This window comes from Apium graveolens, chromosome 3 (genome assembly GCF_009905375.1).
Source record: "Apium graveolens cultivar Ventura chromosome 3, ASM990537v1, whole genome shotgun sequence".
NCBI lineage: Eukaryota > Viridiplantae > Streptophyta > Magnoliopsida > Apiales > Apiaceae > Apium > Apium graveolens.
In genome coordinates this window covers 12,098,432-12,123,785 of record NC_133649.1, presented here as the reverse complement: position 1 = coordinate 12,123,785, position 25,354 = coordinate 12,098,432, and the positions used below count along the sequence as shown (strand labels likewise).

At 32.1% G+C, this 25,354-nt stretch overlaps 3 protein-coding genes and 1 long non-coding RNA gene across 7 annotated transcripts; 1 reads left to right on the top strand and 3 right to left on the bottom strand.

Annotated features, from left to right (window-relative positions):
• Window positions 1-353: 353 nt before the first annotated feature.
• LOC141711695 (F-box protein CPR1-like) lies at window positions 354-8,130 on the bottom strand. Of its 3 annotated transcripts, none has more exons than XM_074514317.1 (3): window positions 6,514-8,130; window positions 3,452-4,664; window positions 354-911 (listed from the first exon to the last, which is right to left on the bottom strand). In XM_074514317.1, the coding sequence occupies exon 2, from the start codon at window positions 4,601-4,603 to the stop codon at window positions 3,506-3,508; it is 1,098 nt and encodes a 365-aa protein (XP_074370418.1). In that variant the 5' UTR covers window positions 4,604-4,664; window positions 6,514-8,130; the 3' UTR covers window positions 354-911; window positions 3,452-3,505. The 3 variants fall into 3 exon arrangements, with proteins under 3 accessions (XP_074370418.1, XP_074370416.1, XP_074370417.1); XM_074514315.1 differs by having other exon boundaries at window positions 3,452-4,624; XM_074514316.1 differs by having other exon boundaries at window positions 354-899; window positions 3,452-4,624.
• Window positions 8,131-8,263: 133 nt separating this feature from the next.
• Window positions 8,264-10,990, bottom strand: LOC141711694 (aspartate carbamoyltransferase, chloroplastic). Its single transcript, XM_074514313.1, has 6 exons — window positions 10,890-10,990; window positions 10,069-10,600; window positions 9,742-9,881; window positions 9,003-9,176; window positions 8,581-8,817; window positions 8,264-8,498 (listed from the first exon to the last, which is right to left on the bottom strand). Exons 2-6 carry the CDS (start codon window positions 10,574-10,576, stop codon window positions 8,391-8,393), a joined length of 1,167 nt encoding a protein of 388 aa, XP_074370414.1. The 5' UTR covers window positions 10,577-10,600; window positions 10,890-10,990; the 3' UTR covers window positions 8,264-8,390.
• Window positions 10,991-11,981: 991 nt separating this feature from the next.
• On the bottom strand, window positions 11,982-15,484 carry LOC141711693 (GDP-L-galactose phosphorylase 2-like). 2 transcript variants are annotated; one of them, XM_074514311.1, is made up of 7 exons: window positions 14,789-15,484; window positions 14,554-14,675; window positions 13,687-13,746; window positions 13,340-13,582; window positions 13,069-13,254; window positions 12,713-12,961; window positions 11,982-12,612 (listed from the first exon to the last, which is right to left on the bottom strand). In XM_074514311.1, exons 1-7 carry the CDS (start codon window positions 14,892-14,894, stop codon window positions 12,232-12,234), a joined length of 1,347 nt encoding a protein of 448 aa, XP_074370412.1. In that variant the 5' UTR covers window positions 14,895-15,484; the 3' UTR covers window positions 11,982-12,231. The 2 variants fall into 2 exon arrangements, with proteins under 2 accessions (XP_074370412.1, XP_074370413.1); XM_074514312.1 differs by having other exon boundaries at window positions 11,982-12,594; window positions 14,789-15,481.
• Window positions 15,485-17,416: 1,932 nt separating this feature from the next.
• LOC141710596 (uncharacterized) lies at window positions 17,417-19,075 on the top strand. The gene is made up of 5 exons (XR_012570970.1): window positions 17,417-17,571; window positions 17,848-17,906; window positions 17,990-18,153; window positions 18,469-18,551; window positions 18,783-19,075. It is a non-coding gene; the product is annotated as an uncharacterized LOC141710596 (long non-coding RNA).
• Window positions 19,076-25,354: the final 6,279 nt, after the last annotated feature.

Sequence of the window (25,354 nt, the reverse complement as noted above, 5' to 3'; positions counted from 1 at the left end):
ATTCTCAATGCAAAATACAATTGTCATAATAGTTGCAATTTTTTTATATCACCATCCCAGCTATACTTTTCCTCTCTCGTGAATGAACCCGACAATTAATTCAGATTTCTTAATATCTATAAAATACTCGCTCATTCAAACTCAAAAGACTTCATCAAATCACTCAGGTCAAGTTTCTTTACTGTACTACCATTTCCTGACTATGTTTGCCAGTATAAATTTAAAAACTTTTTCTTATTCGCTTGACGCATGATTACAACGCCACTACTCAGAAAATGATAACACACACTTACAAGATCACAACATACAATCAAAACATACTGAAGATTCTTTAAAATGATCATAAACTTTACCATGCTTTGTATTTGCTACAAGTCTAACATGCTTCATATCAACCATTACAACATATCATAGCAATATGATATCCATTCAAACACACTCTATTCTTACTCCCTTGTAATGCAAAGTGAATGCCGGCCAGCTAGGTCCAACACAAACCCAAGGCTCCTCCAGAAAAGTTTATCCCAATTTCAGAATAATGACACACAAAATCAGGAAAGTTAAAATAAATAAGCATTAATCAGGAGCAGCAAAGTTCAACTATTCCATAAAATGTTCTCTGCAAATATAATCCATGTCCAGATATTTGCACTTACTAAACAAGAAACAAAGATAAAATCATCATCTAGTACGACGCCCCAAGATAGTTTAAACCACCCTGCAGCTTTGGAGTGTTCAGTGTCACTCCTTAAAACATCACAGTTGAGTTGCTTACAAGATACCAATAAGATAAACTAAAACAAATGCTGCGCATAATTTGAAATTTTAAGCTGTATTGTTGCATTCTTCATTTCTTCGTTCTTGAAACTCCTAAGCACTGAGCTGCAATCACTCACTATCTGCACAGAGGGCTAAACAAATCTGTAAGTTTCCTGTTTCAAAAATCAGAGAATCAAGAATGCAACTAGTGAGAAAAAAGCTCTTGCTCTAGTGGTATCGGCGCATCACCCTCGCCTCCTGAAGGGGAGGTTGAGGATTCAAGCCCCTGTCAAAGGAAAAGTGTATTTCAGTGTGTTCGATTAGCTAGTGGACAGATGTCATGTTTTTCGCTGAATCTCGACTATAAAAATCGGTCATCAATCGGTATCACACTTCATATTCCTTACAACCTGTTGATCTATTATAACACATGCACGGTCCAAAATATCATGACTAAATTTACTATTTTTTAATGGATGCTGCAGTGAAAATACTAAACTGAATGCTCAATTAAACACAGTATCAATATTAATTTATTGCTGTTACTACTTTTATTGAGGTACTACTTCATGCTCAGTAAAGCCAATATGACACTGCACAAAATAAATAAATTTAAAATTTGGTATTATATTTATATATATTTTTATATTTATTTATATTTATATTTGTTTAAACATACATATATATATTAGGTTTTATAAGATTGTATGTTAATATATATATATAAGGGACGAATCAAATACGAACTTATAAACTTTTTGCTACATGTCAAAATAACCGTAAAAACAATACTCCTCTATTAAAAAACACATAAATAAAAACTTTAAATAACGTACGTTCAGCACACATTTAATTGGCGTTCAACATCATCTTTTGAATAGTAACTATAATTGCATTGAATAAATTACATTTAATTCTCAACTATCCTTCTTGGTTTTATAATAATACGAAATGTTGATTATTTAATACAGTTTACTTAAGTATACCATTGTAAAAGTATATTACGTACTTGTTTTTGCTAAATGTATATTATGTACTTGAACCTTCAACTAGGGCTGTAATTCGAGTCGGGTAGCTCGCGAGCTCGCCCGGCTCGAACTCGTTTAAGTGGGCTCGACTCGGCTCGTTTAGTTAAACGAGCCGAGTTCGGGCAGAGGTTACGGCTCGTTTAATTACTCGAGCCGGCTCGGCTCGACTCGTGAAATTAAACGAGCCGAGTTCGGGTAGAGGTTTAGGCTCGATTAAGTGTAAAATTAAACGAGCCGACTCGCCCGACTCGTTAAAACCGGCTCGTTTAGCTAAACGAGCTGGCTCGACTCGACTCGTGAAATTAAACGAGTCGAGTTCGGGCAGAGGTTTAGGCTCGTTTAACTAAACGAGCCGGCTCGACTCGATTAATCTCGGCCCGAATTACGTCCGGCTCGAAACTCGGTTCGCTCGGCCCGAATTACAGCCCTACCTTCAACGTGTTCAACATATGATGGCAATCTTACAAATATGTTTTTTTAGATAAAGGACCAATCAGCTCTTAGTTTTTTACAAAAATGGCAATTTGTAAATGATAACCATGGTTCAAAAAGTTTGTACCGGAACCTCCACTATGTGTGTGTGGATATGTTATGTATTTTTTTATTAAAATATACTTTAAAAAATATGACATATTAATACATCTTTTAATTGAATTAATTTAATATTTTGTTTATTATACACAAACACAAGTACGCAAATCCATTTCTAGTTGTGCATGGGTTTCACATTTAAAAGCGAAAGTGCACGACAAGATTGTCAGGTCTATACCTAATACCTTGATGTTGGAGGAAAAAATAAACTTACACGATTTTATAATGACCAAGTGTTAGCTTACACAACTTAAATTCTAAAACTGAAGTATATAACTTTTAAAATCCGTACAAAGAAGCCAATTGAGCCGCAATAATTATGCCAACAATAACAATGGATATCACACCATCTTGCTTTATGTTGTCTCACGACAAAAAAGGTTCATCTTAAAACTGATTCTGTCTACCATGATCTCAAATATATAACTGATTAAGCAATTATAAAAGTTAACCATATCATTAAAATTTTCCATCCCAAACTGTTGAACTAACACCTACACTTGATTCCCCATTTAAATTTAAATGTTTATTTTTCACTTGTATATACATAAACAGTTGATCAATGAAATCGAAAGAGACAAAAGGGCTTAGCAAAAAATTGAAACAAAAGGAATTTCATGATGAAAAATCATCGCAACAAGGATTAATCAAACTGTAGTCAGAAACGTGAAACGTTGACTTTCCCAATTTTAAGACGAAGCATACTCATATGAAAAAAATGTATACCTTAATAATATCCATCTATACACATCACAAAGAGAATCAAATTAGTCAACCCGATTCTTCTAACAAAATCCTAGTTATCTATTATCATCAGCTCATAATTTCTGTTAGATAAAGGAATTCATCGATGTGAGAGAAGAGGAAAGGAAAGGGGCAATCCTGTCAAAAAGGTGATTAAAACAGATTTGAAGCCTACATGGAGCTAATCTTCTAAATCGTCAAAATAAACAAATACAATAAACAGGAATTTTCATAGGCTTCAAAAGATCTACGTTTAACAAATATAACTGACATCAATAAAAAAAACATATACAAATATGATGAATGCATTGCTAATAAGAAGAGTGTACCTTTTTTCTGATGTAGACAATATCGGTATAATATAACTAACAATCTCCATTTCTTTATTCAAGTAATGCCAGACTTGGGGAATAATTATAGGCTTTTGATATTCTTAGTTCCCATCCCATTTCGCATTCAGAATTCCTTGGACTGCACATATTTCTGGGGTCATGTAGAGATACCTTACGTTCCACATCTTCCAATATAACATCCCCATTCTTCATAAATCCCACTGGCCATCTGTCCAGGTACTCAATCATACATATCTTTAACCAATACAATTCACAACTACAATTTTCTTTCATTATCCACAGGCTACGATCTTTGCCAACATGGAAAACAAACAGATACAAGGATTCCTGAAACACTTCAAGAGACCCTTGCACACATCCCTGTTCGAGACAAGCAACAGGCAAGCCTGTCATTTTGAATGTCTCACACTTCATATTAAATGATAATATACAATCAGTGCGATGGTTATCCTGATAAGTTGGCACAACCCAGTAGAAAACGGAGTTCACAAAGGAAGCTACCAACGGAGCACGAGGAAGGACCGAAAGTCGCATAACAGGAGTAGGAGTTTCAATTCTTCTCCAAGAATCTGTTTTCAATGAATAGATCTCAGCAAAACCGGCGACACCGTCATAATCAGAAAAAAAGTCAAAAATTCTGATGACTTTGTAGTCACAGATATCTGGAAGGAAGGCAAACCCAAGAGCTTCTCGATGAAACATATATTTATATGTAGCAGGAGCACTTGGGAGAGGCTTAATTCTATGAAGGCCTGGATTCCACAAGTGCAAATCAGAATCAGAAGGTCCAGGGTTTAACATCAAAAGAAGACCTTTAGCACAACCCACTAAGCTGAAAGCCCCTCTTGATTCTGAAATTGGACGTTCTAATATCAACTTTTCAAGAAAGGTTTCATCGCACCTAAATGAGTACTGTTCTCTCAAAGGTGAATTTTTTTGGTGCGCAGTTAAAAGATACCCTTTCTTGTCAATCGACTGTTGACTTAGATGTAAGCAGATGAAGTATGGATCACTGACTAGATTGTACCAAGATTTGCAAACACATCTGCATAGCATCAAAGATTTGACGGGGAGCCTTATGAGGCTTTTAACCATCATAGAGTCTGGTAGTTCACTCAACATCACCATCCAAATCTTCAGATCAAAGCCCTGAATTGATCAGACTAGGAGGAATTATGAGATCTACAATCTGGAGGAACAAATTTGAGAATTTTGATGTTGCTTTTTACATATTATAAATTGTTTGGCTCCGACCATATAAAGATATTGTATTTATAATTTTTATATATTTTACATTGATTTCACATCTTTAATTGTTCTGTACATATGAAATAATGTATAGAGTCCGAATATGAGGCATATACACCTGTAGTTGAATTTGATACATACTAATTCAGCACAAAGATAAAACATGGGAAAGAAAAAAGAGCATGGAGAATCGGCGGAAAATTAAATAAATCGGCAGATACAGTCAAAAATTGTCACCAGTTCATAAATTTAAAACTCTAACGTATCAAAATAAGATATTAACCTCTATATAACATAAAAACTAAAAAACACTACTTTCCTAAATAATATTAAATTTAAAAGACAATTAATTAGAATAGAATATTACTTTCCAAATGGAAAACTTTCCAAAGTCTTCTATATTGCTCCTAGAAGTTTCTTTAGGTTTTTTTCCTGTTGTCCTGCATCACATACACACCTAATATGGAACTTTTTACATGTTCACCGGGATGCTAGGTGCAGAGTTAAATTTTATAGTACAAAACAATAGAAAATACTACCAGAATACGTGATTTAAGTAACAATTCAGTATTTTGTAAGAAGCACTCGTAAATTTGGTCTTTAAGCTATTTATACATAATTTTAACATCTCCCTTGCATCAGGCCAAACTCACTCCACACATGTCCGGACCGAACCAAACAAGTCCGGTATGTACCATTCAAAAGTTAGGCCTGAGGCTGGCGAATCTAAGAGACTGTAAGACCTCCGATTTCTAGAAAATCCTCAGAAAACTCCAAAAAATCTTGAAATGTTATGGAAAAGAGATTCTAAAAGTCTTGAGAAGTTTCCTGTATTGCATTTAGAACTATGTTGTGATTTTATGATTCACTTTAGTCTATGTAACAATAAAATAACAGTGACACCATATTGTTAACCATCCAAAAAAAATCCCTTAACAGACTTACATTTTAATACAGGGCACCTTAAGGGTTACTCTATTACAGGATCTCAATCATAAAATAATTAGTAATTACAGTGGTTAATCATATCTTTAGACAGAATTCCATTCCAAATTGTTGTCATATACACGAAGCTTTAATTCCCTGCCTAATAGTTTTTACTTCTGCACATATTGATAAAATAGCTTGTCAGAATTTTATTCTAAAAGAAAGATATAAATAAACTATTTCATGATAAATACCTAGGAAACAAGGACAAGTCATATTATAGTGGTGGGTTGCTCTTGTTAGACACACAAAATCGATTTCCCCTTTATGTTTTGGACAAAGCATGCTCCTAAAACAATGTGGTCAAACCTTTGACAATATCCTGCCAAAAAAAACTTTTTCTAAAAAAATCCTTGTTGTCTGCCAACAGCTCCACAATTCCAAGCTTTATCTGCTATATCCTTTCAACACCAATCAATCAACTTTGTTTCACCAGGCAGATGAATTGGTTGCTTCTTCTTTCAAACAATAAATATATACATATATATATGTATATATTAGAATAATAGTACAGGTAAAAGACCATAGCACCGCTATACTTGTATTAGACTGATAGACAAACTATAATAGGATTTCATTGGTGGATTAATAGACGCAAGAAAGGGGCAATTAGTCACATACCAGACATCAAATTAAACAAAGCGAGCCTACTTGTTAAATTAATCTTCATATCTTAACAGAACGGAAACAGAAATGTTCATACGCTTCAATTTTTTCTACATCCAACAAGTACAATCAATTAAAGAAAAGTATAAATAAAAAATATTTGTTGCATTTGAAATGGACAATTACAAAGAGTGTACCTTTTGTATCATGTGACCATCACTAGTATAATCACCACAGTATTCCACGATAATTTCTCCCCGCTTAATAAACCTCTCAGCTTCTTTGATCAGGTAATGCAAGATGTGAAGAATAAGAGTAGACTGTTTGAGATCTTAGTTCACCATCCTATTCATATTCAGATTTTCTTTGACTGCTCAGTGCTCAAATTACTCTTGTCCTTATAGAGTAATATTAACAGAATTCCATTCTTCAGATATCATCCTACGAACCATCCGTGGACTTAATTTCCATATATACATCATTAAGACCGCAACTTTAAAAAAATTAATTAAACATCCATAAGCTTAGACCATGGTTCAAATGGGTAACAAATAAAAGAGAGTGATCCATTAAACACTGCAAGAGAATCCCTCCAGACGCTCGATCTCCAGGAAACAACGGGAAAAATTAACGCAGAAATCTGATCATTCTACAGTGCCAAATCTGAGATAGGAACCAGAAGGTACAAGATGGATTTGCTTTCTGTATGTACTATGTAGCATGGGCATTTGGGAGAGGCTTAAGCTTTTCTTATGCTACGATTCACAAGTACATGTCAGCAGAAGTTTTGAGGTTTAGCAATATTAAAAGAAAACCTTTAGAACCCACTAGTTTGATACCTTTAAAGCAGGGATACTTGGGATACCTAACGTATTCCTGTAACAGATACTTAACCAATCGTATCACGTATCAGATACGGGGATACTTAACCAATCTCAGTTTTAAAAAAAAATCATATATATATAATTTCATATTCGAAATTGGTATTAATCAACTACTTTCACAAGAGCCAGGTATTAATGTTAATTAGCAAATGAAGAAGTATCGACTAATAATTTAGTCAATACTAAATTATAGTATAATACTTTAAAAATCATCTTTTTTTGTAACTACGTTTAGGGTAATATTACCATAATTTATAGTTGACTAATAGTCTGGCTCGTTATGTTTTATAGTTTAATTTATAATATGTGCATTTGGTTCAATTTGCATATAGTTTTTTGTTAAGTTGGTAGCTTTTATCAAGTATAACATCATGTATATATATTTTTACATGATTTCTATGTAAGGCATATCCCCCATCCCCATGTTCGAATCCCCACATTATCATACTAGTCGAAACCATGTATCCGCGCACCTCACATTCATATCCATGCTTCTTAGGTGACAACCTTTCTTGTTGATCTCAAAGCTAGAAATTTTATTTTCACCAGGTTTCACCTCACCAAAAAAAATAATTTTCGTTGAGAGAAACATAAACTAGGTATCCAGATACAAGAGAGAAAATACCCATCATGGGAAACCTGTTTATAACTTATAAAACCTGTATTTATTGGCTTTCTTACACTATTTTTGAATTGTAAGTAAGTGTATATTTTAAATCTTTTATTCTTTAGTGACTCCAAATCTATGCTTATTCCTGTTAAGTAATACAACTAATTAAATCCTAAATGACCTTGTTTTGATATTTTACATAAATCCTAACAAAGTACCGACGTCCTCCCAAGTTGATCATTAAAACACTTGGCCTTTTAATATCATTTTTTTTGCTAAATGATTCAGTAAACTTCAAAATTTTAAAAATAAAATTTCAATCCCTAGAGTAATCGAAACATTTGCACGCCACCAAAAATATGAATATCAATTAAACCTAGTCTACTACTCGCTAGTAACGAGCCTCCAAATAAACAATAAAGAGGACAAACATGTTTCACAAAACATTCAGAATGCTGGTAGCTGAAAGTAACGCAAATTCCATAATTCAAAAAAAAAATCTCGTACACTGGAAATTACCAGAACTTAAAAAGTTTGTAAGAGATAACTGTTAATGCAAAATGATGAAAAAACACTCCTCTCACCAACCAACAAGTAGAAGCTTCAGCAGAGCCATTCGAATATATAGCCCATTTTTTGCTTGTCTGAAGTACGCAGCTCTTGGATCCTCGTCAACATCAACAGTTATCTACAAGAATAATTAATATGTTTTGTGAACAATGCAAAGTTTACAAAACGTTCTAGGTGAGGATCACAGTTAAAGAGCAAACCTCATCCAGCCTAGGGAGAGGATGCATGATCACTGCATGCTTCTGCATCACACCCAAGACTGCCTTATCAACAATGTACTTGCCTCGAGCTTTTTCATAATCATTAGTTCTCTCTCCAAATCGTTCTCGCTGAATGCGAGTTTGATAAACTACATCACAGGTGGAAGCCACTTCCATAAGATCAGCACTTTCTTCCCACTCAATACCTTTGGACGTGAGATACATTTTTATGTCATCCTGTAAAAAAATACGGAGGTAAAAATAAAAACATGATTCCATTTCCATATATATTCCATCTCACTTCATCATGTATCAGTCTGATGAAATGCATGCTCATAATATAAGTGCTTAATATAGTTGTGTAATAAAGAACTTGAGTATGATAACTTGAACAAAGGGCAGGGCCTCAGCATTTATAATACCTTCATTTTCACCACCTCGGGAGAAACAAAGTAGATCTTTACATTTGGGTACTTGGAAAGCAGATATGCAAGTGAGCGAACTGTCCTCCCATTAGCAAGATCTCCAACTAATCCAACTTTAATACCTTCAAGTTTTCCTAGTTCCCTTTCAATAGTATAAACATCTAGAAGAGCCTAATTCACATACACCACATGTTATTAGTCAATGGAGAAACACGAAGGTACCTAGTTTATCAAAGTAAATGGTTCCACTTTTAGTTATCCTTCATGACATAGATCATTCTGATGACTTTTTATTCGTGTCTTCCTTACATAACCTAATTACCATTTATGCATGAACAAGACAGCATTTGGCCTTCTCCCAAGCTTTTAAAGTGAAATAAAAATGCAAATATACTTTAAGGATGAAAAAAATATTAAGTTCTTACATATTCTTCATTAGACCCATCAAAATACAGACTGCCTACTAGACTAGTACCCAATAATAACATTATCAATAGTCTCATAACTTAAACTGAGTTGCTTGCTGCGGTGCTCTTTGCTTAGACTTGTAAACTTTAGACCGCAACATATTAGACACCAAGACCTCGTGACTTCAAAAACCAAAACTTTTTACCTTTCAAAAACAAAATATTGTGCATACAGCATCACACAAGAGGTTCCAACTCAAAGAAAAAGTGTTCAGTATATGTGATAAGAGATGCACTGAATATATGAAGGAAACAAACGATTTTTACACCTGAGTTGGGTGCTGTCCTGGACCATCACCGGCATTAATAACAGGAATACTGGCTGTATTTGCAGCTCTTTTGGCAGCACCACTCTCAAAGTGCCTCATCACAATTATATCAGAGTAACCTTCGACTGTGCGTATAGTATCTGCATAGTTCATACCCACATGACCGCATCAGAGGTAATATCAGCAATATTATCTGATGCTATGCCTTGATTTCTAAATCGAACTCCAAAATTTAACAAAACATAAAACTTAAAGTGTTCTTTACAGCTTTAACTAGGATTCGCAAACACAGCAAAACTGTAGTAATTAATAAAGTTAAAAGGCTACCTTCCAATGTCTCTCCTTTCGCTGCTGATGAATACTCCCGCGCATTTTCCGTGGTCAAAACTTCACCACCTAATCGTTTCATAGACGACTCAAACGAAAGCCTAGTCCTCGTCGAGGGCTCATAAAAAAGTGTGGCCATAAGATATCCCTTAAGAATCTGACTGCCTGGCGAATTAATCTCAATCTTTTCCATTTCACGAGCAACTTCAAATATAGCACTAAGAGTATCCCTATCAAATTGCTGAGCTTCAAGAATATCGCTTAGCTGGAACTTATTCCCCTTGTCGAAACAAGATGACTTGTCAACCCCCATTGCCCTGACTTGCATTCGACTCCTCGAGTACTTATTATCAGCAGATAAAACAATTGACTTACACTCCGGCAATTGTTTAAAAAACTTCGCCTGACTGTACACAAAATCATTACGATAACCTCCATTTGCTTCGCGAAATGGCATGGACTTTCGCAACAAACATGATGAACTCGAATACGAAGAAGCAGTAGCCATGGGAATAACAGAATTAACCAACACCTGAAATGCATGTTGTTTGTAGTTACCACATATGCTCTAAACGCATTTAAATAATTAATTTTTTTTAACAATTAAATACACAAATTACAAAGTGACCGTTGATGAAACATATAGTACGAATTGTATGTATACGCGGATGTTTAAATTTGTAATTAACATCAACAACAAGTAATATAATATCGAGTGAGGTGGATTAAGTGATTAAAAGCATATTAATTAAATAAATACAAACAATTAAGCAAGGGGATATAATATGCAAGGAGGATAGAGTGTAAGGTGTATTTGAAACCTGTGTTTGAGAAGGCTGAGTCGAGCTGCCGCCGAGTTGGTTACTGAGTTGAGCGAGTGGAGTGGAGGTTTTCTGGCAGGGTTTGTGAACCAAAGCGCCCTTTCGGTATTTATAATTTTGAATTTTATAAAATATAAAATATTTATTATTCGGACAAGGTTAATTAATTATAAAAGGAAAATAATAAAATTATCGTTTTCGTTTTCATTTGAATTAGGACTATCCACTAAAGCATTGTTCAAAAAATTTCCATTCAACCGATTAATTCCCTCCGTCCGATTCGATTTTTGAAATCTGATTAATTTTTGCGAATTTTTTTTATTGCAGTACATATAATTATTTATTAAAATTAAAATATTATATTAATTTAAATATGAATAATTATAAAATTTATGATATAATAAATATATATTTGTTAATAAATAACTAATGTAATCATAATAATATATTAAATATAATTTAATATTATAATATATCCGATTTTTACTCCGATTAATACTTCGGATTAATCCCCAATTTTCAATTAATGTCAAATTAGTTGCTCGACCGATCTTCTCTAATTCCCGTTTTTTATAAACACGGGCTAAAAGTAGCGGTAAACAGAGACAAAGAAACAATAATGATAATCTATAATAAGAAAAATGTGTGTGTAAATAATTTTTATTCGTTTGAAATGAAAAAAAAAATCAATAACGTTTTATCTTACTTTTTAAGTCATTTATTTATATTCACTGAACATATACTAATACAATTTTTACTGTTTTAAAACTTACTAATATAATTTTTAATTTCATAACATGACACTGATACTAGTTAATTTTGAAAACGTTTAAGTAACCCAAATTACTTTTTTGTTAATGAAAACAATAAATTGCTTATACTCCTTTAAACGGTTTTTGCAAATCCATTTTTCAAAAATGTTAGGCACCAAAATATTGTGAAATAGTATCACTAATCAAAACTGTACCGTAATTCCTGACAAAAAAAATAAAGTACTTGCTTCGTGATTCCTGCCTGATAATTAATCAAACAAACTAGACGTATCACAGACTCGCGGTCCATTTAGCTCAAGGGAGGCTAATGGTATCAGAATAATTTAATAAGCATACCCATATATTACATCAATTAGCTCGCTCTTGACGGTCGAGAGCAAGTACTCCAGTAATAAGTATATTACACAGCACCTCCAAATCCAACAAGCCAATATGAAGAAAGTACATACATTTACTACAATAATCGCTTATTTAAGGACACATCGTACTGAGGAGTTATATGAACTCCGCCCTGACGTAGCAAGGTAATTTACATTTATACCACTGATCAGATCTTCTAGTCCCAGAGCTTAATGCAGAACAATGCATTCATGTGAAACAAGAGCAGTGCCAGAACCATTGTTATGGGTCCCGGAATCCTGATTAGTATCATGTTCCATAGCTTGATCATTTTGTGAGATCAGACTAACACATTCATCTTCATTTGCAGCAGAAGAGACTGCTTCAAATATAATATCTTTCACTTCTTTGAACCTCTCTTCTGATAGGGATACCTCGGCAAGCAGTCTCCAAGCCTTCTCCTCTGATGCCTCCTCATAGTCCTTCTTCCTTTTTAACACCATGTGGCCGCTAATTTCCCAGACTGCTGGATTAACTTGAGTGTCCAGAAGCTCAGGCCTCACTTCGCCCAGAGCCTGTCTCTCAGCATAACACTGCTTATTATCAATGAACTGAAAGGTTAGCAGAATTGAAGATACAATTAAAAAAAATCATGGAAACAGATAAAATAATTGGGCACAGTGTAAGTTCAGATGTTGTGACTTTATGTACCTGTGGTAGGATGAATATACGCCTTCCAGAGTCCGAGATAAGAACATTGTAGGGTATGTTACAGTTCTGAAGGCAAATACAAGCATCTGAGACTGCAGTGGACAGATCCTCCAGGATACAGAGACCTTCAAACACAAGACCCCTGACAGGATAGCCCAATAATTCAGAAATTTCAACCCCGTTCCCTAGATTCATAACCTTCCTAGTAGATGCCTTTTCAATAGGAAATGGCACAGCCAGATAATAAGCCTGTCACATTAAAGATCATGAATTCAGCATTAACTGCAAAAATTCAACAATCTATATGACATTTTCACATAGGAGGCACTTGGTTATAGCTACAAAACTTGGGTGACCTGGAAGTGAAGGTGATTTATGGTAGCAAATGCACCCAGGCTATTGTAACCCAGCCGGAAGTAAGGACTTCCTGCTTCTGCTGCCATGTAAAGTGCAAGCAAGAAGCTTTTTCGGTCAATCCTTTGTGGTAGGCATTCAAGAACACATGGAATCAGGAGCACATGCCCATATTCGATAGGACTGACCTGTTACATTATGCAAAAATAATAATCAGACATCCAAGAGAACTGAAACTGACACTTGAAATGTGAGTTAGACAGAGCAACATACATTTATGGCAACAACACTCGGAGAGTTTCCAACATCAATGGAAGCATCTGGAAAGAAGTGAATTTCATCCTCCTCACTGGCTTTGAACTGGAAAAGCACCTCTTCTTGCCCAACTTTAGTGAAATTGAATTTGCTCCCATCAAAGGGCTGCAGCACCTTATCGACTCTAAATTCAGTTGGCCTCTTCTTGAGGTGACGACCCTCATTAAGCTGAGCTATAAACCCATGATTTCCTGGGATGACCTGTCCCGGTAGTACAAAATGAATTGAGTTTATACAAACATCATATTTCATCAAAAAACGTAATAACTTGAATTTTCTAGATACTAACAAAAACAGGACAAGACCTTAGTTTCGCAGGCAGTAACATCATAGCGAAAAAGTCCCTTCTGAACACGATCTTCCCACTGCATGAATATAAATAATTAGCTCATAGTTTTAAAAGCAAAACCCTCATCGAAGCTAAAGAAGGCACTCACACTCAAGTACAAACTGACGCATGCTAAATAATAACAAATTATCAACGCATCTCATATGCAAAGAATGAGAAGTGCTTGTAAGGTTTGCACAAGATACCCATAGAGTTAAAATTCCTCGGAAGTGATGAATATTAATCTTATTTGGTTAGCACATAAGAGGATAGTCGAACTTTGTTGGAAGTAGTATGACTTCCCAGTTCCCACACAAAGAGAAAGTGACTCATGTAACCTCTAAGTAACTTACAATCCCATAGAAGTAATATTTATATTTGCCAACCAAACACGATATCCAACTTCCCAGGAACTCTAGGAAGAAAATAACACCAGGACACAATTAAGTACAACTTTCATGCAAATACTTCCTATAGTGTACCACAAGCACGCGTTATGTAAGACCTAAAAGTTGTAGTAGTGTTTAGTTTATGATACACCAGGTTCCACAAAAAAAACACTAATGACATTAAAATTATTTCCTTTCTTCAACATCATTTTCTTCGAAAGAAATGTAATAATAAGTCCTCCCAATTGACATGTTCCAACTACTTTTATTTAAATTGATGGCTAAAATTTGAAAAATAAGTCAGATCTGGTCAAGATCAACCCCCTTCTTCTCAAAAGCATGATAAAAACCACCTAGCAGTTCTGCACATCAGCATTTAATCAGCATGCTTTTTTTACAACTACAAGTTACATAACCGAAGAGGGGGGCAGATAAAGGATAGACCATGTAAATACCTCCCCGATAATGAGAGAATCCAAAAAGTCAACCGGAGGCTCCTTGCATTCTTCAGCTGAGGATCGCCCTCCATTAAGAAACTTGTTTCCCCTATTAAAAGCATACAAAGGTATCTTTGCCCCTAAAAATCACCAAATGTCATAAACAACATTTAACGCATAGAACATAAAAACAACATTTAACGCATAAAACAGAAGCAATTTTGAATACAAAAAAATGATTATAAAATCGTACCTTGGAGGCAACACTTATCGAGACAATTACGACCACAACCCTCCCCCTCTTCCTTTTGAAAATTAGACACAATGGTAGGCACTCTCTTAATCCTCAACATCTCCATATATATTTTCACCACAAAATTAACAATAAAAATGAACCCCAACCAAAAGGATAATTAATTAATTATTAATTACACAAAACAGGAGATATTCTTTTCCTAATTACAATTATATCAATAATAATCAGGTTTTAATAAAAATAAGAACTTAAAAAAGACAATAATAATAATAAAAATAAATTAGGTGAAGAGAAGGAGACGGAGAGGACCGCCACCGGCGAGGAAGAGAAGATCGGAGGGAGTGCCGCCGGCAGAGGGGAGAGCACCACGACCACCGTGAGGCGAAGGAAGAGTAAGAATAGTTAGCGAACCCTTACGACGTAAAGAGCGGACATGAATAAGAAGGCGATTAGCTTTGTATATAGCCGTGATGTCTACAACTTACTCTACTGGGGCTTTACCCTGTTAGATAATTATTGTTGTAACGAAGAAACGAACCCTAATTTTATCGGAGAACGGAGGGTTGGTGGGTGGTTCAGATACGGGGATTCGGCAGCCGATGAGAGGTCAATATTTCAGGGAGACTTCAGACTTTCTTTTTCTGGATCACGATTTACGTATTTAGTCAGTCTGCCTGCTGTATGTACCTATACGAGTCGATGCGAGTAAAATACTCTCACGCTAGGCCGATTAAAAAAATTCGGCCTCCACCTCAAACTTGAAGATTTTAATTTCGATTCGTAAAAAAATTTGATAAATTTGCATTCGTCTAAAAATTTAAATAAATTTCACTACATATTAAAAAAAATCAAATATAATCAGTTTGGCTCCATAAAAAAATATAAAAAAAATCTTAAATACTTATTTAAAAATATATTTATGATAAATAATATTAAAAATAATAGAGGTTCGATAATGATAAGCCTCGTGAATCTTACGAATCAAGTAATTTGAAACTCGAGTTCGGCTTGGTTAAAAATTCGAAGAGTTCGAGCTCATCTCCATTATTTCGGAGTCGTTTAAATTTTGTACGAGTCGAGCTTGATTAGCTCACAAATGGTTTTTACACCTTTACACCCTTAGAGCATATGAACCGATAAGGATAAAAATTTGATTCATGAAATGAATCAATGGAATTTAACATAATCTTTATATGCTGAGAGTAAATTGACTCCATCATTTGTGATGCTCCATCAATTCAATTCATCAAGCTCTTCTTTAATTTTTGATAAAGTCATCAACGAAATTTAGTTACTATACACACCAAAAATAACCTATTTTTAATCTATTTTAAGGTTTTGCCTATCTTTTCCTCCATTATCTCTCCTGAAAATCCTCCATTAACGAAATTCATATTTTTTGGTGTTTGTGTATCTCTCTTCTTCGAATATGTGTTTGTCTTTATTTTTAGAGTGTTTTGTTATGTTTTTGTTTATTTATGGTTGGGTTTATTTAGTGTCAAATCTGTTGAGAACGGGTTTATTGATGTTCTGACAAAAAAAAAAGTATGCGTCGAATATGGGGCGGTGGTAATTATTGCAAAAACTCACCTTTCACAACTAAAGATTGTTCACTTTTCACGGGTTTACACTTTCGGTATATCTATAGCTAGTATCATACATGTAGATAGTTAAGGTGTCGCTTTTCCAATCTCAGTTTATGCGATTGGTGTTTCTGAATATTAGACTAACAATAATTTTTATATGATATGGTCAATTGTGATGTTGTTGTTTTTAGAGATGTTGGTGCAGTTTGGATCGTTTGTGATATCTTTAATTTTATTTTTAACTTCAATTTTTTTTAAATTTTGTGTGTTAGTATGTTATTTGTTTTACAAACTAGTTGTATCGGCAGTTGGGAGTTTGTCCATGTCATATTATGTTTAAATTAACAAAAAGTGTTTTTTGTTAGTAAAAAACATATTTTGAATTGAATTCTTAATTTTGTTTATTTAAAATTTTAAATGAAATGATAATCTATTATCTATTATCTATTATTTCTTAATAAGTACTAGTGAAGGCTCCTAAAAATTTGTACTAAGAATGACACATTTGTAATTATCTTGACCCATATTTTCAAAATTTGACCAGTGGGTCGACCCATATTCCTAAATCAACTAATTCCTATACAAAAATATAAAGATTCATGGAGTATCCATATCTTAAATGGTATTTATAAAAATTAAAAAAAAACACTTTTGAATTTTAAAAAGATCAAACATATTATTAATATTGATTTGTTTTTATACCCAATCAATTACAGATCCACAAATTATGTCATCATTAATTCAAATTCAAAAATCATTACTATTTTCCTTGAAACAATATCAATTCTTGAATTAATATATTTTCACCATTGTACAAATCAATCATAGATCCACAATTCATGTTAACAGAAAAATTCAAAAATTTAGATTGCATATTTTCATTTTTACGGGCAGTACATACATAGTTTTATTATATCATCTCTAACAGATATTTTTTTATAGTGATTTTTTCATTATTATCTCTTTCCTCTGTCCATTGATGGTTTATCTCTAGAAATCCGCAATATCTTCTTTATTTTTTTTGACATGCATGTTTATGTTCATTATTGTGTGCGATTTGGTTGCTTATTCACGTATTTGATTTGTTTTTTATATAAATACTCACAATTTTGAATTGTATTTTTGCAGATGATTATCAATGATTCATTCTGTTTGCAGAAGAGAAGACTATCAATATTTGCTTCTATTCAATGGGTAATCACTTTATTCATTTAAATGACTCAAAATTATGAATGTGTTTAATCATTTTTTTGATATACTATGGTACTGTATTTTGATACATCTCGATTTCGTTAATATTTTTTAGTTAATCTTTTGAAACATCTTGATACATAATCAGGTGATCTTTTTAGTCTTATCGTGATTCAACATTTCATTTTCAATTTTGTTAGAACTTAAGTTTGTGCACTCCAACCGTTTGATGTTAGTTCTAAAAGATAATTTTTTGATTTTGGTGTTGTTCACTTGTAGAATGGTATTAAAAAGGAAGATGAGGAAGTGGAAACATACCAATATATAATAAAAAAGAGGTATCATTGATTCTTAATCCTATATATTATATTTTCTTATGTTTTGTTAACATTTATGTTCTTATATTCTCTGTTTTAAATAGGTATATCAAAAGTCGATTGGAGCAGCATGTCCACTTTCATCATATTGTTACAACAAAAACCCAAAAAACTTTACAAATGGGAAGCCATTAAAGATGATATTGAGATGGGAAGTTCTGTTTATCCCATTGTTTAAGTTCACATACACATATACAATGAAAAAGAGGTATCATTGATTCTTAATCCTATAGATTATACTTTATCATGGTTTGTTAATATTTATATTCTTATATTCTTTATTTTGAGCAGGTATATCAATTGTCCATTATACTTTTGCATGCTTTGTTAACATTTATATCCTATTGTATGCTTTGAAGGCTTTTGTACTTTTCAGTTGAGGTTTATTTTAAAGGTAAACAGTATTGTTGAGATACAAAATCTGGTAATATAATTTGTTTCTTATGTCATTTTTTGCACTCCAACTGCTTGATCTTAGTCCTAAAGAATTTTGTTTTGTTTTTTTTTTGTTATTTTCTTATAGAATTGTATTAAAAGGGAAGATGAGGAAGTAGAAGTGGAAGATGAATTGTCGGCTCTATTGGAATTACAACTGAGATTATTTTGGTAATTCAGGTTTCAATCTTGATGTTTATTTATTTTTTGTTAATTTTAAATGTTTGCAAGGCTCCATCTATCTATCAGGAAATAGCATATGATCCTTAACTTTGTAATATAACATCTTTTAAATATCATAATGGGATTTTCTTTTGATATTGTTGTTCATTAATCTAATTGTTGTCGAAGATCACTTCTTTAAGTTGTATACACATTCTGACATTTGTAATAATTTTGCAGGCATCAAAGATACATTCTATGCGGCATATTTGTAATTTTAATCGTAGAGGTTCACATGATTAAGCAATTTAGAAAAATAAGTTACCAGATACGTATAAACGGAGCATATATTAATTTGTATCTATGAATGGTTGTGACCTCTAAAGCATTGTTTGTTCAGTTGTCTGAAGGTTACAAACGTCCATCTGCAACTGCCCAACCTTCTCCACCTTTTTTGAATCATGGTGTGCATCACTATCTGTTTTATTTCCACGATATGCTTTATTTGATGAAATTTAAGGTTGATAATTTAGTTATGGTTTGTTAGGCTTTTCTTGCGTTTCTAAAAATGTGAATTCTTGGATTAAGATTTTGTCTTCATGAAATTCCTTTCTTGATAGCACATAATTTAGTAATCTAAAAAAATTGCAGGCTATGCGAACAATTTGGACTAACATGTTATATTCGTTATTCTACTTTAGCTATCAAATTATAATTGTTATTATGTCTACTTTTGATTTGTGCTCAGGCTTTTCCGAGATTATTTATATTATATATATATAACATGATTAAGTGCCTTCTGAAATGAGAGTTTATGTAACTTTTGATGTAAGGTGGCTTATTTAATATTTTTAGTATGTGCAGGTTACAATTTAGCATAGCAGGCTTTTACTTTCTTATAGATTTTTCTTTTATATAAACATTATCACTTTAAAAAGAGCGGAGGCATGTGATGATATCATATGTTTCTGTTGCTTTTATGATATGCTTTGATGAGTTTGAATTTTTTCAGTGTATGTACCATTGATGAGTAATCAATGTTATTATCCAATTTTAGTATTCATAAATCTATGAGACAGAAAACATCATCATGGTTACGAGAAAGTGTGCTACAACTTGGTCTAACTTTTATTAAACTTGGTCAATTATTCTTTGACAAGGTCTGATGTATTTGATGGTGAGTTTGTTGACGAGCTTACGAAGTTGCAGGTAATTTAATTTTTCTATGTATTAGCCTTAGGAATAGTTGATGTAGAGATAGTCATAATTTCTAGAGTAAAGAGGTAGTTTGAGTCATTTATATATTGCGAGCAAACATCTCCAGGTTCTAATTATTTTTCAAATTATTTTTGTTATTTTTTAGGATTGGGTACGTGAGTAAAACCTTAGATAATTGATGATTCTACAATAGTCATGATTCTCTTTGACATCAAACCTCTGCAACTTCATTACTGAACCCATAAACTGAATTTTGTGCAATGTTATCTTTTAAAGGCTCTGTAAGTGTATATTATGTTTCACATTTGTATTGACCAACATAGATTGTAATCACATGCTAGCATTAGGTATTATCACTTGAATCTTTGGTTCATGTGAGCCATGTTTACATGCATTTATCTTGACATGGCAGATATAAAATTAGATATGTACACCCAACAAAAAAAACCTGGAAACTTATATGGTCGGCACTGGTTGTGAATACATGAACCCCATAGCTATCTGAATGAACTAATAGTAAGGATGGGAAGTCTTGGACCTTAACATGGGTTTTGACCCTCACCAACAGTTTATTGAAGGTCTGCTACAAGACGAAGTACTACATTTGTTTCAGGTTGCCATAAATGGTGCGAAATTTATTAATCGTGGGTTCCAAGGTTATGGCTGAAGTAGTTGGAGGTCAAGGTGTTGCAAGGATGTTGGAAATCTATGGTGTCATTTTTTAATATCACCTTAATGATGAAGACATCCCTCTTGGTCAGGTGGTTGTCATAGGTGGAAATGCTGTCTTACATTCAATAGAAATATTAGATTTGAGGAACACATTTTTGTAACAGAGAGCATTTTAGTCTTGGCTCATTATGAAGTAGTTTTGTGAATGTGTCTGCGACTTTGAGATGTTTATTATTAATGGGAACTACATTATGTTTGGAGAATTGAAAAGGCTAGAAACGGAATGTTTATGTGGAATAGAGTATTTTTACCAAGAGCACATAATCGGTCTTTTTTTGTTGAGGATGTGGAATGCTCTTGGAGCTCGGAACTTGATACATTATTTGGTAATTATGTTGTGATTATATTTGCAGTTAGCCCTTACTTTTCATCTTTCTTGCAATTGGTGTATTATAGGTTGACATCTGCTAATTTTGGAGAGCATATGAGTTTCACCTATGATTCTATCAAAACTTACCTTCCACAAATGGTAGAGTTGTTTTTCGATCCTGTGGCAACACTGCTTTTCTGAATTGGGAGATTAAAAGAAAATGTATTTTTATATATCTTTGCCTATAAATGTTTTTACTATCTTTATATTGGTTGTTAAATTGTACTCAATAAACGTGGGAAAGAGTTACATGATAACATAGTTTAGAGTAATATTATGTATTATGTTCTCAATACATATGTTGACATGTACAGATTAAGAAAGTAAAGGAAGAGATATTTGAAGCATCTAAAAAATCTCACGGGACTTCAGTATGTGGGTTATGAACACATAATTTGCATTAGTTAATCCTTTTATGAACACCTTGAATGGACAGTCTAGATGTTAATCCACTGATCTTCTAAACTTTTCTCAAACAAATTATACTGCTCCCCAAGTTGAGCACAAGATATATGTTATCTTATTTTATATTTGCTACTTTATTAACTGAACAATTACAATGATTTACAATTGCAAAAGTTTGCTCTTTGTAGATAGTGCAAATTTGCTTCATATTTTTTATATAAAATAAATATTAAATACAATTTACTTATTTTAAAATGAATAAATGTTGGTGAATAACTTTTTATAATTTTTAGTTCATGTATTTATTATTAATAAATTATTAATGGATAGACAATAATATTTTATTTAAAGCTTACATAGTCATATTTAAAAGAATAATTTTATTTAAAGTTTACATAGTCATATTAAAATAATTAACATTATTCAATTGCAATGTATACTTAAAGGATTTTATTTGTAAATAATTTATTTTTATTTCCAAACCACCGAGTATATATTAAAGATTTTGAAATCAAAGAGTAGATAAAGATTCCTACTCGATATTTATACACGTTAAAGAATTTGTTAATAAAATGAATAATTTCAATTATCAATTTCTGAAGTACAATAATTAAAATTAAAAAATATATGTTTTTCATAAAAAAAATTAAGTGTAATATAGTTTATCACGTCAATGTATTTTGAGTAGCTAAAATACAACTAATCTCTTTTATTTAAACTTTTTATATTTTATACTAAAATTCCTTATTTGATTTACAATTTGCATATCTTTATGACAAAGTAGCACTAGGTTATACTCTTTTTTACAAAGTCATGCTTATTTTATATTTTGAGGTATGAGAGTTGTGTCTTTAATAATTTTAAGATTTATGGATATGGGTAAATTAATTTAGTTTGTTAAAATTAAGAATTTTCTAATAGTATAATAATTATTTTAAATAAATCCTAAATATAAATGAGTCGAGGGGCCGAAAAAACTGTTATGGTATATATTTTAATTTAAATAATTTATTAAAATCATTTTAATTTATATATATATCGTTTAACTTAAAATTTATTATTAAATATCTTAGTATCAATATAAATTAAAAATAAATAAACTAAGTTATGACACATGAACCAAACTTATGATATTTTCCTAGATTTTAATAAGCATTACATGATGACAAAAAAAATCTTTAGATTTTCCTATGTAAACAAATAATCTAATTTAATTTGCATAAAATTATTCATGTTTTAAGTTTATACAAGTTGTTAAAGTAGATATTTTGTAAATTTTTATTATTTCAAACGACTAAAGACATTTTGAAAAATGATTTTAATTTTATTATATTTTTAACAAAAATAAATAAAATACCCCTTCATCGCACATCAATCAAAAAAAGTATCTAGTAATTATATTTATATATAAACTATCAAAATACGTATTCAGAAAACTTAACATATTTAACACATATTTGCTTTCATGAGAAAGTGGGTGCAATACTTTTGGGACAAAAAACTAATTGTGATCAATTTAATTAAAGCGAATGGAGTAAATTTTATGCTTTAACATTTTCTATTCCAAAAAATTTAATAATATTAAGAAAATTAGTTGCATATAGTATTTTATTTTTCTCTCCAATCCTTTATAGTAATGAAAGAAAAATAATATCCTTAAAATTAAAGTTTTAAATTTGCAACTACCTAATTACCCTGTAAAATTTTAAAAGTATAATTATTTTGTATGGAACGACAGTATTTATTATTGATATAAGCCTGAAATTAGCCTAGAAATATAATTAATGTTGAATCAAATAGACCCGATACCGTCCAGTAACAAAGCCCAATTAACGATGTCCGAAGCCTTGATTATTTATTAATTTCATAATTAATAAGTAAGGAAGATTAACAACACATTAAATGAGTCAAATCAATGATACAACTTTGAGAAGTAGCCTTCAAGGCACATAAGCCAATAAGGAGTCTGTTTCCTTCATTCTAGGACTCCAAAGTACATTAAAAAATAGGAGACTTGCTCACCAAATCTCTAAAAATATTTAGTTTAAAAAAAAATGATTATGGAAATATTAATTAATTTTGATAATTTTTTTTATAATTTAAGCGTGGACCGTAATTCAACTGTTTTTAATATTTCATAGTTCAATAACCCCCCGTTTGCGTTTTAGTAAGATTTAGAAAGTAAAATGATCAACAATTTAGAGTTTAGTGCTCAAAATCTTTGAGCTTCCAAAAAGTAGACCATAATTTAACATTTTTTTAATATTTTAGGGTTTTAATAATTTTTCACTTGGGGTTTAAAAATAATTAGTTTTAAAAATTTTGAATTTTAGAAATAAACAACTTCGAGATTTATATTATACAATTTTTAACTGGTGTGTACATAAAATATATATTTTTTTAGCGGGAGAGTGTTGAGGAACCTGAAAAAATGGGTGGTTGAGGAGGAACCAGAGAAATAACTGAATCATTTCACTATTTGGAGAGGTGATCGGTTCAAGTATTACTTTGTTTATATTATTGTTGAGAATGATATTAAAGGGATAATTTGTTACTAATATTAATTAAAAGAAAATGTTATTGTTGTATGATAAACTTTATATTTGTTCCTAACATATTTTTTGTTAGGTCACACACACTATAGAAGAGGGTTTACTATAGTGTATAGTACAATCAAATCGAATTAAGAACACAAGTATGAAACACATAATAATCTTATTAATAAAACAGTATTGCAATGGAACCATTCTCTCTCAGTGATGAACAAATACCACGAGAGCTGCTAGGGTTACAATGAATAATATTCTCGATAATGATGACATTTTTTATGTAAACCCTATGCTATGTTTATATAGACACACAGTTACTAGATAATCTTCTGATTAATATCGAATATGATTCTGTATCCTAAAATATATCAATTAGTTATCTTTTCCTCCAAGTATTCTTTTCTTCATAGACTTCTTCTCCATGCATATCTTTTCTTATTTTAGTCTTGATCTTTTTTTCCTTTCAATCAGCCGCCTTTGTTATCTGAAAGTCTTCTTAAGTCCTAATATTATCTCCTGATAAATATCTTCTGATAACTTAAGTTCTGATATCTTAAGTTCTGACTTCAGTATAAGTAGTGATTTCCAGTTAAGTCCTGATTTGTCTTGTTAGTCAAGATCTGAAAACTAAACACACATCATTATTAGACATGACATCACAAATATATCTAACAATCTTCCCCAACTTGTAAATTAGCATAATATACAAGTTCAATAGATATTTGATGATGTCAAAAATATTAAGTACAAATGCATATGAGAATTTTGACTAGATAACTACAACTCACAGTCCTTGTAGCTTTTACCATCCTTAAAGTCTGATATCAGCTTTAGTATGTATATCCTTCAAAAATTTATCAGTTGTAGTTCTTGACTTCAGTTTGTGATCTCTTTAGTGTCAGGAGTTTTTCTGAGATAGTTCTTCAACAGACACCTCTCAGCATATTCAAGTTCATTCTGCATCCTCCTTTTTGCATCTTTAAGTTCAACTGTATTTTCACCTGTCTGAAAGATAGCAGCCCTGAGATCATTTATTTTTGCTTTCCTTATATTCTGATCCAGACTGATGACATAGGCTTTATCAGACTCTAGATTGAATTCAAGACCCTTAATACCAAGAAATGTAGTGATTTTGGCAGTATTAGGCTTCATCTCAACAATATCACCATTGTGAGCTCTGTACTTAGGATAGTATGGCCTGTCAGATTTTATAGAGTAAAGTTTATTCTGCCCTTGAATATCAGATTTTAAGTAACTGACAGCACCATCTGTTGATCTGTTTTTCACTTGAAGTAGAAATATCACATGTTGCAATTCTTCAAAGTACTTCAAACGAATAGCATCCTTTCTTATCTGGTATACCCTCACATCTGTCATGAAGTATAATATAATATCTTCTTTTAGCACAGAGTGGTAGACCATTTGTACAGACTCCAATTGATTCAATCTTTCAGGAGTTGTTCCTACTCATGGATCACTTAAGGAAGTTGAATCATTAGTAGTATTGTGTATTCTTCTTTCATTAGAACTACCCAATC